This window comes from Oryza glaberrima, chromosome 4 (assembly GCF_000147395.1).
Source record: "Oryza glaberrima chromosome 4, OglaRS2, whole genome shotgun sequence".
Taxonomy (NCBI): domain Eukaryota; kingdom Viridiplantae; phylum Streptophyta; class Magnoliopsida; order Poales; family Poaceae; genus Oryza; species Oryza glaberrima.
The window spans coordinates 19,911,904-19,928,260 of record NC_068329.1 but is presented as its reverse complement, the minus strand read 5'-3'; the positions used below and the strand labels follow the sequence as shown (position 1 = coordinate 19,928,260).

Below are 16,357 nucleotides of genomic sequence, written 5' to 3'. Positions count from 1 at the left end.
CTGTGGCCCGTGTTGATCATGGTCGGCGGCGGCGGCGGTGGCGTGCCGGCACTGGCAACGTGGAGAGCAACTGTGTCACTGGTCGCCGATCGATGGAAACGCATGGCTAGCTAGGACTCATGAGAAAAATCAAGTTATCTACTGTGTTATCTAAACAAGGGAAGAGAAAATTCAAGTTTTAAATCCTGCGTAGAAGGAGGAAGGCACGGACGAGACGAGCGAGAGTGAGTGACCGAAGAGCGCCGGCAAGCGATCGATCGGTGTGGAGCGTTACTTCCGAAGAGTGGCAGCTGCTATCACAATCCGTCGATGGGGGCTCAGTTAGGTACACACAAGGAAGCACTGATTTGAACATTTCATATACGCATTGTTTCGATCCATGTCGACTCACACCCCACCGATGCTAATTAAGCTATTACTACAAGCTAGGACTTGACTTCAACAGCTACCAAACAAGCCAGTTAATTTACTTGTGACGTATCACCGGGAAGTTAATTATTCATCAGTTCTCACGCCGGGTCAAGGCTCTCCCTATCGGTCTCAGCGTGCCTGTGTTGTTTACGTGTCATGGCAACGGGCAATGGAATTCATGCACCAACCCAAAATCGAGAGAGCAAGAGAGTTACACGCCGTTTACCTGCTAGCTAACCAATACTCAGACTCCTCTATAAATACCTACACATATGGCAGTGAGACTCTCTAGCAATTACAGTAAGACACACTTCTCAGAAAAGAAGTGCAGAGCTTGCCCAGAGAGAAAGAGAGAGGTGAATTAAGATGGCATCTATGGCAGCAGGGGACCTCGTGCAGGCCTACGTGCTGAAGAAAGCCTGCAAGGAGAAGATGAGGGCCGAAACAAACGCCGGCGAGGCGGCGGCGGCGGCGGCGGCGGCGATGACAGGAAAGAAGACGGCGGTGGGCGGTGGATCGTCCGAAAAGAAGACGGCGCCTGAGGTTAGCAAGGGAGAACGCCGGGGATTCTCTGGGCTGATGATGAATAAGAAGAAGGTGCACCCAAAGTAAGCTAGCTGATCGAACTAGCTAGCTATCTTCAAGCCACCATCCACTGATTGCAGATTTGCAGGGCTTGGTCATCGCTCGTCCGTGGCACATAGTTATTGCTAGGTTGTTTACTTGTTTGCTCTAAATTAAGCCTGTAAAAACTGTTCTTGTGTTTTCTTGTTTTGCTCTTAAGGAGTGCAAGTGTATAATTATGGTAATACACCATGAAGGCATGAACCAGCAATTTTCTTGGTTACTATGCAAAATGTTGTGGGATATTTTAGTAATTTTCTCGGAGAAGGAAAATGGGTTTAAAAAAAACCTTCAACACGGCAGATCCTGACTTCTGAAGAAGGACGCATCATTAGTTCAGACTTACAGTTCACAAGCTAACAAAAATTGCAGAGTACGTGCCGGCCACTCAGCAAGCTGCACAAAGCATACGACAAGCCAAGGGACGGTAGCAGCAGCTTAGCTAAGCACCTCGTGTTACTTAAAGACACAGAACCAATATTCTAGTACCCTAAACTCCTAATCTCCTTTTCACCTGAGTTCTGGAGGATTTCACGAGCATCAAACTGCATTATGTATCCGGCCGTTCTTCGTGCTGTGCTACTGTCCTGTCTGTGTAAGCGGACAAATAGCACTTTGGGCCACTTTAAGTTGGGTTAGCTGTGCCACGCTACTTTATGGGCCTCTTTATATTGGGCCTATGTCTCCTTGCTAAAGAAAATATCCAATTTGTTTCCCTCAACTATAGGTTGAGTCTAATTCGCATCCCTCAACTGCAAAATCAAGTATAACAACATCTCCGACTATTAAAACAAGTGTAAAATGATTAGTACCTCGATAGTATTGATGGTAGTTTTTATTGACGTGACACATTGACCTAGTCTTCATCCTACATGGCAATTTTACAAAAAAAAAAACATGGGGCCACATGTCAGTCACTAGGGAAATAAATTGTGGTGCCACATGTTAGCCCTTCCTCCTCTCTTCTCTCTCGTCCCATGTAAATGGAGGGGTGATGGCGAGGAGTCATACAGAAGTAGGCCTCTAAAGCAGCGGCGGAGGACAGCAGGTTAACCCAGTCTCAGGATGAAGAGAAGGAGAGCACGAGGCGGAGGAGGGAAGAGGAGCAGCAGCACTACGCTCAATAAGGAGGTGGCCCATGCGAGGAGGAGCAACAGTGGCCATTCTCGTTATTGTTGCCATCATCGCTGCTGGCCTCTTCGTCCTCTTTCCTTGCCAGCTTGTAGGAGAGGAGGGTGTGAAGATAGAGGAGAGAGGGGAAGAAATGAAAGAGATGGGGTAGCGCTCGCTTACCTAGCCACCGCCAGCCAGCACTGGCAGGAGGAGCGCAACGTGATGATGCTCGCGAGGAGGAGCACGTGGTAGTGGCGGCTACTATCCTCTTGCCTCGAGCCTGGGAGGCCACCTCCATGCTACTTTCTTGATTTCGTTGAAGATTTGGTATGAAATATGAATGCCCGATTCATTGATTATGTTGAAGATTTAGCGTGGTTGCGGATGGCGATCCTATCCGTGCTAGTGCACGTGCAACATGACGATTGTGGGAGAGGAGTGGGTTAGGTATGTGAGGGTGCTTACAAGCACTGCTTTTAGGTGGCTCCACGGACGCGTGCATCTTGCACTGCAGACCGACCCGCATGCAGACCAGCAATGATGCTCGAGCTCACTGTTATTCCATCCGTGTGCTCATGAAAATAGATAGGAGGGAGTACGACACCTAGAAGAGGGGAAAGAGACCACACCTGGAGTTCCTTCAACAGTGAAGTGGCAAGAGAGGGCAGAGCTCTGGTGTCCTTCGTGCGATGTCCCAACCGGATCAGTTCAATGGTTAGGGTGGTGACAACATCTGGGTGATCGACCGATCTACAACTCTCATTTAATCTCCGACATTATCTTTGTGGTTTTCGTTAGCCATGATGTCAACGAAATTCAACCGGTATAAATATTATATGGAGGTACTTTTTATTTGAGGAAGATAAGACTATATATGTAACTTGCAAGCTACGGGATAAATAACGGTTGTGTATATTTTTGTCAACTATAGATTAAAAGATTATGTTTATCTTTAGGCTGGTAAACTAAGTAATTTTCTTGTTTTCAATTAAGCTATGATTTTATAATACAAATTCATTTGACATGTAATCTTTGTAATAATTAGTTATAGTTTCTTTAAAGTAAAGGACGAAATGATTTTCATTATCAAAAGCAATTCATCTTGACCAACTTCCCTCCTCATATGCATACTCGGGCATATATAACCATAGGGCCGGGGAAGGGAAAAAAACAGGGCCGGATTTTTTTTAACTCCTTTTTGCATGATGCATTTTTCTTTATCCACGATCATCAAGTGCGCGGTGTGCATGCTAGCTACTACTACTAATTATTGTTTCAGTACGTAGTAGTACTAGACAGTTTGCATTTGTACATCATTAGTAGTCCTTTCTTGATCATGGCCGCCGTATTGTTGTCGCAGCGGAGGCACATCCTCCTTTGCTGCAGAAGACGACGACGACGATGCCTCCTTACTCTTTCCCCACAGTACGAAATACAGCCCCATGATTACCAGAGCAGATCCTATCACACTGCATATATGTATATATGCACATAACACCAATCAATTTAATTACTAGTAATCAGACATGATCGATCGATGTGATGAACGTAATTAACGTACGTACATTCCAAGATGGAGTTGCTCATGGAGAACGATGACGTTGATAGCAGCTGCGATGATCTGGATGAGGGGCGTGAACGCCGTCGTGAACACAGGCCCTCTCTGCTCCACGCACCATGACATCGCCAAGAACGCTATTCCTGATCCAACTATCCCCTGCATTTATACATATATATTCATATCATACTACAAAACGCTATAATGTTGAATACTATACAGTTTACGTTACTGACATCAGCATGATATCCAGGTATATCATGTGTATATTATGTCTGCTACCTGACGCCAGTAAATAAAGTATTCCGTTGGAAAGTAACGGTATAGCCTTCCCTACTCGTCCTCCATTCATATCGATCACAATTACTGTAACAATTAACTAATTAAGGTGTACATATCAATTAAAACGTACCACAAAGAGCACGGTGATGATCTGAAGTTTGGTTGTTAAGATCCATGGGGATAAGCTAATTCTGTCGACGGCCAAGGCGACTGCAGCCATCTGAAGGAAGCTGAGCAGGAACATCAGGGCAGTGCCCGAGTAGAGCGCCGGGTACTTCTTGGCGATCCTCGACTGCAGGATGAACCATAGAGACCAGCAAGCTGAACCGCCCAGCAGCGCCACCGACCCGATCGCCCACCTGTGCGCGCCGCCGCCGCTGCCATGACCGACGACTGCCGCCGTTGCAGAAGAAGAAGATGATGACGATGATGATCGAGCAGCAGCAGGTCCTAGCTTGGTGAGCGATGGACCCTGGTAGAGAGCGAGGATCATCGCTCCGCTGAATCCTAACACTGTGCCTCCCACTTTTGCTATGCCAGCTCCTGTCTTCAGGTCCACTTTCTCCAGCCTGCACTAGTACTAGCTTAGCTTTCATCTTTCAGGGAAAGTGATTTCATACATGCGAACTAAATAGTTATAATTTTTTTAAGAAAAATTTGCTATCTATGTTACTAATTTTTTTTAAAAAAATAATAACTATTTAGATGGCATGCAAACAATGAGAGGATGCCCCTCGAAGCATGAAAAATCCACATCCCATCTTTCATATATTTCTTCTTCTTTAGTACTACTCCTAAGTACTCCCTCCGTTTAATAATATAAGTCATTCTAGCGTTTCACACATTCATAGATTCATTAACATCAATATAAATATGGGAAACACGAAATGCTAGAATGATTTGTATCGTGAAACGGAGGAAGTAGTTAGTTATGTTGTTAATTGCGTACCCATAAGGCAGTGCAACAATGAAGGTGAAGATGGGAGTCATGTTGATGAAGGCGCAAGCGAATGTTGCAGTGGTGTACTGCAGCCCCAAGAAGAAGAGCCATTGGGTAAGGGACGCTCTGCATGCACCATTTTATTATTATTAAGTACTATGTAATTAATCAATTCATTTGTTAGAGAAAAAATATATATGATCTCTTTCATCAAGTTAAAATTGCTAGCTACTACTGGATATATTATACATATATGAAAATGACTTGCCCGAGCACTGCACTGAAGAAGAGATACACCAAGATTTCAGCGGTAAGCTTTGGTCTTGTCTTCCTGCATGCATATTTGGCACATATGTATCAACCAACTAATACATACACACATCTGGTACTATACAGCTGCTAACTAGCAATATTCATATATACTACTAATACTAATCGATTAACGCATATATAAGAAATTAAAATCTACTATCAATTAATTGACATGCATCAGACTAAACGAAGAATTGGAAGTGAATCGGCTGAATGAATTAATGTATATTTACCTCTCCCGGAAGTAGGCGATTGGGGCGAGGAAGAGAGTGGCGATGAGCTGACGGAGCGTGATGAGGACTGTGGAGCGCATCCCCTCGTTGAAGGCCATCTTGGTGAGGGTGTTCATCACCGCGAACACCACCACCACCCCAACCATTGTGAACGTTGGCTTCCAACTATTACAGCTACCCATTAATTCAGGATCTCTTGATCTTAATCTTCTTTTTATCTAGCTAGTAGCTAGCTATACCTATCTGCAAATGTATATGTGTGCTTGCTAATGTTGCTTTGGCCTTGCTATATGGCATCAAGCATGCTGCTGGTGGCAACAATTTATATGCATGCCTGGCCTCCAAGTGACAATTTGACAATATTCCGTTCCTTGCTTTACTACATATATCAATATTACAATATATGTCGCGCGGTACGTACGTATTTTTGCATTGCTTTAATTATGTGCACTCAATTAGAAGGATGCCAATAAGATATTATAGTATTAATTAGCTTTACTTTCCTACACCACTCAAGTTGAACAACTTATCATCTTCATGCCCAAAAATATTTTTTTAAGAAAAAGATAGAGGAAGAATTTGTTCATCAGCTTTATATATGCATTATGCAACATTTTTTTAAAAAAAAGAAAAGAAGAAAGAGAAGGTTGGATGCTTGGCTGGCATGGAAAAGGTACGCGTTAGATTACATAACAAGGAGTAATATATGTATGTCAAAGACAGTAGTAATGATGATGAGATCTTCAGGTATTGTTTGGTGCCACATAGTATAGTTAGTGTTATATATAAATCAGGTCAGTTCTTTTCTCCTACATAGTATAGTTAGTGTTATATATAAATCAGGTCTGTTCTTTTCTCCTTCCTTATTAGATCGATCATATCTAGCTACCTAGCAGTGATTAATTAATTTGTCGTGCAGTTTTAATTTGATCACAGGGAGAGAGATGCTGGCTGCATATATATTTATCAAAGCTGGCAACATGTATAACTTTATAAGGATTAAAAATACATTTTTATTCTGAAAGAAAATGAGATGCTTTAATTTCTTTGGTGCGTCATCCGTTGTTGGTCAGCAAGGTGACTCGGAGCGAAAGGGGGGGGGGGGGGGGGGGGGAAGGTTAAAGCTGACTTATAGTATATGCCCCAACAAGGAAAAGAATGATCATTAAAAAAACAAACATTAAGATGGAACAAATATATATAGCAATTAAACTATATAAATCAGATACCATGCATAGCTGGGCGCCTGGGCCTCTCCTCTCAGCTAGAGCATCCGATGCTCCATTGAATACTAGTAGAACATTCAATGCACGTACGCATGAAGGAATTGATCCGATGTGTCATTTTTGCCGGATTGAACACATGGGCTGGCCGGGCGACCAATTTATGATACTACTCCCTTTTCATAATTTAACAATATAAGTCATTCTAACATTTCTCACATTCATATGTCTAGATTTATTAATATCAATATGAATATGGAAAATACTAGAATGACTTATATTGTAAAATGGAGGAAGTGACAATTAAGTTTTTCTAAGGATGGCACGTCATTGTATAAGGAGATACTATCACAATTATGTTATTTTAGTCTTCTTCAGGGCATCTTAATCAATTACTCTAAATATTATTTTCTTCCGCTGGAATTCTTCCGATCCGTTTGCAAGCGAAAGCACCACCTATGCAGTAGTGCATTTTGTTAATGCTGGAATAATATTTTGGTCTTTGTTTAATAAGCTATAGCCAATTATTACAAAGTCTACACATAAATAAATTCACCGCATGACAAGATATTAGTGAAGTAGTGCATTAATATGCTGATTTTTATGCCCCTCTACGTCATATAATATATGCTAACCGACCAGGCATCATATCAGAAACAGTAAAAATTCAACCTTTGGCTGTGTTTAGATCCAAAGTTTGGATTCAAACTTCAGTCCTTTTCCATCACATTAATCATACACACACAACTTTTCAGTCACATCATCTCCAATTTCAACCAAAATCTAAATTTTGCGTTGAACTAAACACAGCCTTTGTGTACGTGCGCTGAATAATTTCCTCTGCTTTTGCTTGCTCCTTTTATTTTCCAGGAACAATACTGTATGATGCTTCATTAATTAAGCGATATTAATATTCATTTTATTTTATGATACAAGAAAATATAATTGATTTTCTTTTTTATGAAACGAAACTTTGCTCGATCGATCCGTCAAAAGATATAGGAAAGGGAGAAAACATTGCACGTATGTAAGATCTCGATCGAAGTGGAAGGTACTGATGCTGGTAGCCGACACTGACAATTAATGGTTTGCAAAGCAAAGGCGTTCGATCCTTGACGTTCTATGTCTCTCTTGATCGAGTAGTTCGATAAATTTCAAATCTCTTTTTTTCCTTTTGTATGCGGGCCTTGTAATCATCATATGCATATTTTTCAATTGTTTGGAATCAAACGATGGATGGATGGAGAGTATATGTACTACTAGCTCTTTATTTTCGTTTTCCCCCTTAATTTTGCAAAAAAAAAAAGGGCGGAGAAGAGGAAGAAGAACAGTATATATTCTATTTGTCTAAATATTTAACGTTGAGAGGAACATATAATAAAACTTCCAGAACTTTGACATCAATAATTCTCAAATATTTAAGTTCTTTTTTAAGAAGTGATATATGTATATTTGGCTTAATATTATAAACATATTATATTTTATAAAGTTAATAATGAAACGTAATAGTTGGAACAATTGGATCTTATTTTAAATGATAAATATTTATAATCAAATCATATCTTATACTAAACGTCAAATGTTAGTTAAATACATCGTGCAATTAATCTGTGCATATATGCATAACTTAGCTAAGATATATAGTTATATATAGTGAAATGGGTATTTAGTTTAGTGGTTGCAGTGTTCGGAGTAGCATCTCAGGAACAAATTTCAGATTGGGTTATTTGAGAGCTAAGTTTCCTATTTGATAGGCTAAGCTTCTAATTTAAAACGGCTGTATATATTCGATTGGATATAGAGGCCGGGGAAAAAAAATACCCCCCCTAAAAAATTAGTTATAGATGGGAGGATACTGTATCACTGGAGTATGCACGTACGTATGCAGTGCACTGTTTGACTGACGTACTATAAGGTAGGACTAACGAATATATTGATCTCCATCGACCATTCTTCTTATCAGTATTCGTTCGTTCGTTCATTTATTTGTCATCGATGATATGATCCATCCATCTTCAACCGATTCAATTCTCATCTTCCCTTTCACAAAAGAAACCGACCGACAGACAGAGAATAACTAGTCCACGTCTCTGCATAGTGTATACTCCTGCTCCCGTGGATCTGATCTTCTTCTTCCTCAATCGTCAATTCGTCAGCATACTGCTCGCTTACTATATATGACGAATCATTCTGCCCGGGGTTTGATAAAATAAATCTACATCCTATTATTAATTCAAGATCTACAGATTATTAAATTTTAGCATATTTTGTTTTAACAAAAAGTAGCACATTGTGTGTACATTAAAGAAAATTATATCATTTTCTAGATATTTTTTTAATTTCTACATAAATTTATTATAGCTTTTGATCCCAGGGTGTCCTTTTTCCTTCCTAAACAGTAGGAAGTTGGTGGTGGGGTTGTTTGATCGGAAAAAAAAACCAAGCTTACTAGAGAAAGGTGAAAAGTGGTAACATTAGCAGAAGTCAAATAACCAAACTTTGATAGATAAAAAACTCACCCCAACCTTGAAAACCAAAAGATCAAACTTTTGACACTCTAACCGGATCTGTACGGGTGGCTAATCGGGCTTAGAACTGGTTTGACTGAAGTACAATTACTGGTTCGATCGTCAGATTAAAAAGAACCTTACATCACTTGTGTAAAATCTTGTTTTCTCTAAAACCAGCCATTAGATCGAGCTCTAATCTTGACAGGATAAACTAGATAAACTAAGAAACAAATCTATCGAAGGGTCATACAAAAAGTAATAAACGGTTTAAGGGAAAACATCCTCAAAAGCCAGATGTCTCAGAAATTTCATCAAATATGAATAGAACATAAATTTTAAGGGAATTCGAGTCAAGCAAAGACCAATGAAACCTTTTAGATCTGATCTATAATATAATAGAAATGTTTTGGGTGGATTAACATGAACAAAACCATAACAAAACTATGAATCACAAATTAATGCCAAAAACGAAAAAAAATTAAAGATTACAAAACCAGAAGAGATCGTTGATGCCTTGTTGATTGAATATGATCTTTCTTTTTTCAAGTAGTATTCATAAGACGGTCATAGCACCTCTCATGAATTTCTCACGTAATCCTAACACAAAGAGTAGTAAACTCTTTAATCTCTCAATTGTGGCTTACCCTCAATGCATAACCTCCCTTATTCACATCCAATTACAAAATCAAACTAAACTCCAACTCTCTTGAACTTGGACTCCAATCCAAATTCAACTTATCCATACGCACACCACGTGCATTATTCTCTAGCCTTGGTATCCACATGATCTCCTTGATCTTCTAGACCTCAACTTCTACCAAGTCTAGTCTTGATCCATCATCGGCAATACTCTCGTGACCTCAAGCAACAGCTACACGTTAACAAACAAAGAAACCATATTTGAGCACAAGATCTTCCCCAATTTGACTCACATATATCTCACGTATAGAAACCATCTAAGTCATAAACATTTAGCAATCAACATATTCGATAGAATCAACCCAAAACCGATTCATCTCACAGGAGTTTGCCGGTCTAAGTGTTCCCTCCCATGGCAGTCAGATCGCTGGCCCCATGGTGGTGAGACCACTCTTGCCATGAAACTTCGTCAAATTCAACATCACTTCACAAACATTAGCTCAATCACTTTTTTATCACTCTTAATAATTCTTTATCACCAGGATCAAATCGACACCTTAATTTAATAAGGGTGGTGATAAATTCACCACTCACCACCACCACTACTCTCTTTTAAAAAGAGTTAGTATAGATTATTAATTCTCTGCAGTTGTGATAGTTCAATCCAGTTGACCAACTATAAGATGTTTTTGATTAATTGGGGAGTTTCTTTTCAAACATCCCACTAGTATACAAACAATATGAGAAGGGCTACAATGTTTTCCAAAAACAAAAAAAAAAAAACATGAATCGCAACGCGCAAGGGTCAATTACTCTTTTAGACGGTGCCCATATAGAAAGCCCACCGGGCTTGCTTTCAACCGTCATGTGGGCTAATGTTGGATTTAAGTATCTAGCTTTAATGTTTGATGTTAATCACATGGCAAATCGGTGACGCAAGTGTAGCTCAACTGGTTATGTTTTTCTTGTGGTGGAATCAACCCACTTGAGTTTGAGTCCTAGACTTAACATCGATGCTCATATTTACATCTAATTATTCTTTCGGTGGTAGGTGGCGTACCTATCGACAACGAAGTGCCCGTGTGGTGATCGACACCTTCATTGATCTCAAGATATGTTGGTCTAATATTTTAGGGGTGTTAATAGGGATAGGGTGTGCGTGAGTTTTTTAGAGGTGTTCATATGAATATAGTGTGTGTGTGTGTGTATGCGTTCCTATAGGGTGAGTGTGTGCGCATTGTGAGTACTTGTATTTGTACTGTGTTTAAAAAGAATCATATTTTAGAGGTGTTCGTAGGAATAGTATGTGGTGAATCTTTTAGAGGTATTCTTGGCCATTTGGTGTACTTGTGTGCCCGTGGTGACGGGCACCTTTGTCAATCTAAATATATGTTGATTCAGTCTGTTGGTAAAATGGGAATTGGAATACCCATTTATCTGGTAAAAGCATTATTATCAGATAAATAGTATGCTCAGAATGTCCTTAAAAATAAAAAAGGTAACCCTAGGGTGGCGTAGCTAGGGGCCCCTCCGGAGGGCCCCGGGCCCACCTGAAATTTCATACATGGGGTTCACTCCGGATGAGGAGGAATATTGAGTGTATGGCCCAAAACTCTGAGTATCAAAGCAGCTTGGGGCCTAGCTTGGGTCCCAAGCATACCCCAAAGTATATACCTTAAGAATGTAACCTAAGGTCTGCCTGGGGCCCGGTCCCATTCCGGGCCCTAGGCTCACCCTGGTCCTCGCAGGTTCTACGGTTCTCGGTGAGAGGAGTGTAAAACATGAAAGACCTATATGCCTTAAGAGGATAAACTATGGTCTGCCTCGGGCCCGGCCAAGTCCTGGGCCCCAGGCTCACCTTAACCCTTACAAGTCACGCGTTACTCAAGGAAGAGGAGTGACGGGGCTTCCCAAGCATAAAGGCGTAAACCAAGGTGTGCTTCGGGCCCCGAGCTCACATTGGACCTTGTATAGCTTGTGTTCCTCTGCTTAGAGGGGTGTCCGAAGGTACAAGATGCACAATCTTAAGATATTCTTCCATCAACAACGCCTTCGAGAAGCTCCTCATGGAATAATTAACCTTCTTTAAGCGCGACAAGGCGCGATCTCAGAAACTTCCAGGAAGTTGGCCGTGCTCCAGAGCCAGCTATAAGGCAGCACGCCCTGCCATAAATGAAACAGGTTTATGGGGGATTCCCGGCCAGTCTGAGTTGAAAGAACGTAGACAAGACGCCAGTGCTAAGTCACTTTGGACGGTGGCGCCTGGGACACGCGGCGCACATGCCCCACGCCACTTGATTTAGCCAAACAGACAGATAAGTAACCGTGGCGCTGTTTCGGGCAAGTCGGGCCTCGTCGAGCCCACCATGCACCACGTGGTGAGCACACTGGTGAAGGCCCAACTATATCAGACAAAGCCCGTGAGCCCAAGGTAATATGAACTGTAAGACTTGAACGGTTTCTTGGGGCTGCGTTATGACACCGGCTGGCAATGACAAGACGGTTGATGAGACAAGACTAAGAGTAGATTTGTAATAATGTGAGCCCCTCTTTGGACTATAAAAGGAAGGGGACTAGATACAGATGAAGGGTTGGATTCTTCTAGACCAGATCTATTGCTTTGTAGCCGAAAAAGGCCTCCTTCGTACTTAGCTGATCTAGAGAAAACAACGAACACCAACACAGAAGTAGGGTGTTACATCTCCGAATGGCCTGAACCTATATAACCTACTGCCTCCTCCTCGCGGGGTGGTCAGACCCCACGAATCCACCGCGATCGCAGATACCATGAACCGCACGCCGACTAACCCCCTGGCCAAATCTTCACTCTCGGAGAGGGGTCTCCACTCCCCGCTGTTCAAGGGACCGCACCCTCAGACACATTCTTTTGAAGGTGTTCATGTAGATATTTAGTGTGCATGTGTCCATATGAGATGAGTGCTATGCACGTTGTGGACAATTATTATTTGTCCTGTGCTTAAAAAAAATCATATGGCAGATCGTGTTGCTAGTTCCGTTGAAAACGAGAGACAAAATCATGCTACCAATTTGATTTGTGATCTTCCGATCCAATTTGATTTGTGATCTTCCGATCTGCTTCGCGAATGGCAAACTACTACTAGTACTCCACTTAAGTACGACCAATCGACGGTTCGGCCATAAATGCCACTGACTTCAGCTGTCCACCATCCAGCCTCCCAAGGTTCTGGATCACATCGTGCCATCGTGCCGGCTCGGCTCAGGCGATGGGGAAGACGGCGACCGAAGGGGATAAGGAGGCGGGGCGGGGCGGCGCCCGCCGCCCCGTGGTGCTGGTGACGGGCTGCTCGGAGGGCGGGATCGGGCACGCGATGGCGCGGGCGTTCGCGGCGGCCGGGTGCGCCGTCGTGGCCACGGCGCGGTCGCGCGCCTCCATGCGCGGGCTGGAGGGGGACCCGCGGTACCTGCTGCTGGAGCTCGACGTGCGCTCCGACGAGAGCGCGCGCGCTGCCGTGGCCGACGCCGTCCGGGAGCTCGGGCGCGTCGACGTGCTCGTCAACAACGCCGGGGTCCACCTCGTCGCGCCGCTCGCCGAGGTGCCCATGGACGAGTTCCAGCAGGTGTTCGACACCAATGTCTATGGTAGGGTTGGAAATTTTTGCTCCCTTTTTTTCTTCTTTGTTTTAATTGCTCTCTAGTGCTTTGCTGGTATTTGGTGATTGCGATGTTCTCGAAGAAGACGGATTTTAGATCCTGTGGGATCAGGTAGGCCATTTAGTATGATTTGTAGGCAATTATTCTTGGATCTATCGATTGGTTGAGTAGTACAACGGCATAAAAGTTGCAAATTTAGGATTACTTTGTCAGACATTTTATCCTGTTAGTGCCAGTACTAATCTAGGAAATGTAAAATCTTCTGTAGTCACTTGGAGCACTGGATTACTTATAAGTTTGCAACTAGGAACCCAATGTTAGCAAGGAGGTGCGTTAATATTTAGTGGATCACACTGAGCTGGTTCTAGTTGCGCACCACAATGAAAATCCAACCAAAAGAATAGCTACTCCTAGGTGGCATGATATGTTTAGTAACATGGGGTTTCATTGTCGAAGTTGCAGTACCAATAGTTGAAAGATGTATTATACACTTGCACACTCTTAACACTAGTCAGATCAGTGCTCCCAGGGCACGCTTCCTGTCAGTTGCACAAATTGACAGTCAAAGTGCAGTGACGATGCTGGGATGATGCTGATTGGGAAGCAACTGGAATGTGGAATTAACTCATTCTCTCATTGGAGCTGACAAATTATTTTGTCCCATTAAGTGTATGATTCACAATAGCTCTTAAACCAATGTAAAGGTATTTGAAAGGAGCATAGCCTGTTAACCTACAATTAGGCTTTCCACGTTGTTTCATACGCTGATAAATAGTCATCAACCGGATGTAAATATATGTAATTCCAATGTAAAAATGTATGCTGGTTGAACTGCTGAGTTATTGTTTCATAATGCTTGAATGATGATGGAGGCGCAGGGGGAAATAGTTATCAATTAGGCTTTCCACATTGTTTCATAATGCTTGAATGGTTCATGGCTTCATGCTTGTACAACAGCTTGTTTGAGATTACTTAAATTGGGCCTGCATTTGTGAAAATGTCTAAATGACTGTCTTTTCATCTACAGGAGCAATGAGGCTGATTCATGCTGTTATTCCCCAAATGATAGAAAGGGAACAAGGTACAATAGTGAATGTTGGAAGTATCACAGCTTTGGCTCCTGGACCATGGGCTGGTGTATATTCAGCATCAAAAGCCGCTCTTCATGCATTGAGCGACACGCTAAGGTCTGTACATTCACGGAGCACTCTATACTATGCTGGAATTATTATGCCACATTGTTTTTCTCTCCGTATTACTGCTGGTTTATCACTACTCTGAGAACTTGCTAAATTGTTTGATCGTGCAACAATATGCTTTTCAACAGAAGCTATAATAAGAAATAAAAATGAATAACGATACAATAGTGTGAGACTATTCGAAATTTCCATTTGTTTGTTTTCCATGTCATCTTCTTGTATATTCAGTTCTTTTCGACTTGCACCGCATGATCTGTGGCTTTTGACGCTGAAATTATTTTTCACTTTTGACACTGTCAGTTGACACGACAATTTTTATCACTGCAGACTGGAGCTAAAAAGTTTCGGAGTTAATGTTATGATTGTTGCACCTGGAGGGACAAAGTCTAATCTGGGAAGTAACTCTACATCCAAGTATGTTCAAATACGTGACTGGAAGTACTACAAAAAATTCGAGGAATCCCTCAGAGCCAGGACTGATGCTTCCCAGGGTCCTGGTTCTACTCCAGCAGAAGACCTCGCAAAAAGGGTTGTTGCTTTGGTTCTTAAGAAGAATCCTCCAGCCTGGTTTGCTTATGGCCAGTTCAGTGCTATTCTAAGCTTGTTGTACTATGCACCACTATGGTTTAGAGATTACTTCTATAAGATTGTCATGAAATGCTAGAACTTCTGATGTCAGTAAGTTCAAAGGACAAAGAGGTTGCCACTCAGATAACCCGCAATACATACTTGCATACAGTTTTAGAGGGACCATTCATTCAAGCGAAAAGGCCCCTCCCAGTGTATGCCATCTTTTTTGACCTGTAATAATAGCGGTGCTAGTTTGTTCATGTAGTGCCAAAGGGTGGCAACCTGAAATATGTGGCCTGAAGAAACTGGTTTCCTTGCAACCTCCACTGTTGACATGGCCTGCATCTTCCTGTCTCAGGAAATCAAATTTCGACGCGCGAACTGTTGAGTTGTGATTCAAATTCATTTGCACTTAATAAAGGCCAGCTATTAAGTGCAAATGAATTTGGATCACAACTCAACAAACTCCACCTTGAGACAAATTCCTTTTTATAGCATGAAACAATCCTTCACCCTGAACACAACAAAGACAAAAACACTTTCGGCGCCAAATAGCCTCTTGGGCTAACCCACTATGCCAACTAAGCTTGAGCAAAGCTCAAACTTAGCAACAGGAACAGGCTTTGTCATTATATCAGCTTATCTTGCATACCTTTAACTTACCTTGCGCAACTACATCGCAAACATAATGGTACTTGATATCAATGTGCTTCGTCCTCTCATGAAACATCTGATCTTTAGTGAGGCATATAGCACTTTGACTATCACAAAACAAGTTAATCCAAGAATCAACTCCACAAAGCTCAGCAAACAATCCTTTCAGCCAAACTGACTCTTTACATGCTTCAGCAATAGCCATGTACTCTGTTTCAGTGGTAGACTGAGCAACAACAGGCTGCAATGTTGCCTTCCAACTCAGAGCACAACTGCCAATGGTAAACACATAACCTGTGAGTGACCTTCTCTTATCCAAATCTGCAGCAAAATCAGAATCCACATATCCAACAAGCCCCTTATCAGTCCTGCCAAACTTCAAGCAAGCATCAGTTGTGCCTCTGAGGTACCTGAAAATCCACTGAACAGCTTTCCAGTGTTCTTTACCAGGATTAG

General features: G+C 42.1%; 2 protein-coding genes across 2 annotated transcripts; one reads left to right on the top strand and one right to left on the bottom strand.

Annotated features, from left to right (window-relative positions):
- Positions 1 to 3,256: 3,256 nt before the first annotated feature.
- LOC127771557 (WAT1-related protein At3g30340-like) lies at positions 3,257 to 5,748 on the bottom strand. The gene is made up of 6 exons (XM_052297482.1): positions 5,474 to 5,748; positions 5,197 to 5,259; positions 4,938 to 5,054; positions 4,119 to 4,557; positions 3,714 to 3,865; positions 3,257 to 3,617 (listed from the first exon to the last, which is right to left on the bottom strand). The coding sequence occupies exons 1-6, from the start codon at positions 5,653 to 5,655 to the stop codon at positions 3,440 to 3,442; spliced, it is 1,131 nt and encodes a 376-aa protein (XP_052153442.1). The 5' UTR covers positions 5,656 to 5,748; the 3' UTR covers positions 3,257 to 3,439.
- A 6,973-nt stretch (positions 5,749 to 12,721) lies between these two features.
- LOC127769615 (short-chain dehydrogenase PC-15) lies at positions 12,722 to 15,430 on the top strand. Its single transcript, XM_052295214.1, has 3 exons — positions 12,722 to 13,466; positions 14,506 to 14,665; positions 15,005 to 15,430. The coding sequence occupies exons 1-3, from the start codon at positions 13,091 to 13,093 to the stop codon at positions 15,339 to 15,341; spliced, it is 873 nt and encodes a 290-aa protein (XP_052151174.1). The 5' UTR covers positions 12,722 to 13,090; the 3' UTR covers positions 15,342 to 15,430.
- The last annotated feature ends 927 nt before the right edge of the window (positions 15,431 to 16,357 follow it).

Coding starts and splice junctions, on each gene's coding strand:
- LOC127769615 (XM_052295214.1), top strand. CDS start 13,091: ATGGGGAAGACGGCGACCGAAGGGGATAAGGAGGCGGGGCGGGGCGGC. Junction 13,467..14,505: donor GTTCGACACCAATGTCTATG/GTAGGGTTGGAA, acceptor TTTCATCTACAG/GAGCAATGAGGCTGATTCAT. Junction 14,666..15,004: donor GCATTGAGCGACACGCTAAG/GTCTGTACATTC, acceptor TTATCACTGCAG/ACTGGAGCTAAAAAGTTTCG.
- LOC127771557 (XM_052297482.1), bottom strand. CDS start 5,655: ATGGGTAGCTGTAATAGTTGGAAGCCAACGTTCACAATGGTTGGGGTG. Junction 4,558..4,937: donor ATTGTTGCACTGCCTTATGG/GTACGCAATTAA, acceptor GTACTAGTGCAG/GCTGGAGAAAGTGGACCTGA. Junction 3,866..4,118: donor TCATCACCGTGCTCTTTGTG/GTACGTTTTAAT, acceptor GTATAAATGCAG/GGGATAGTTGGATCAGGAAT.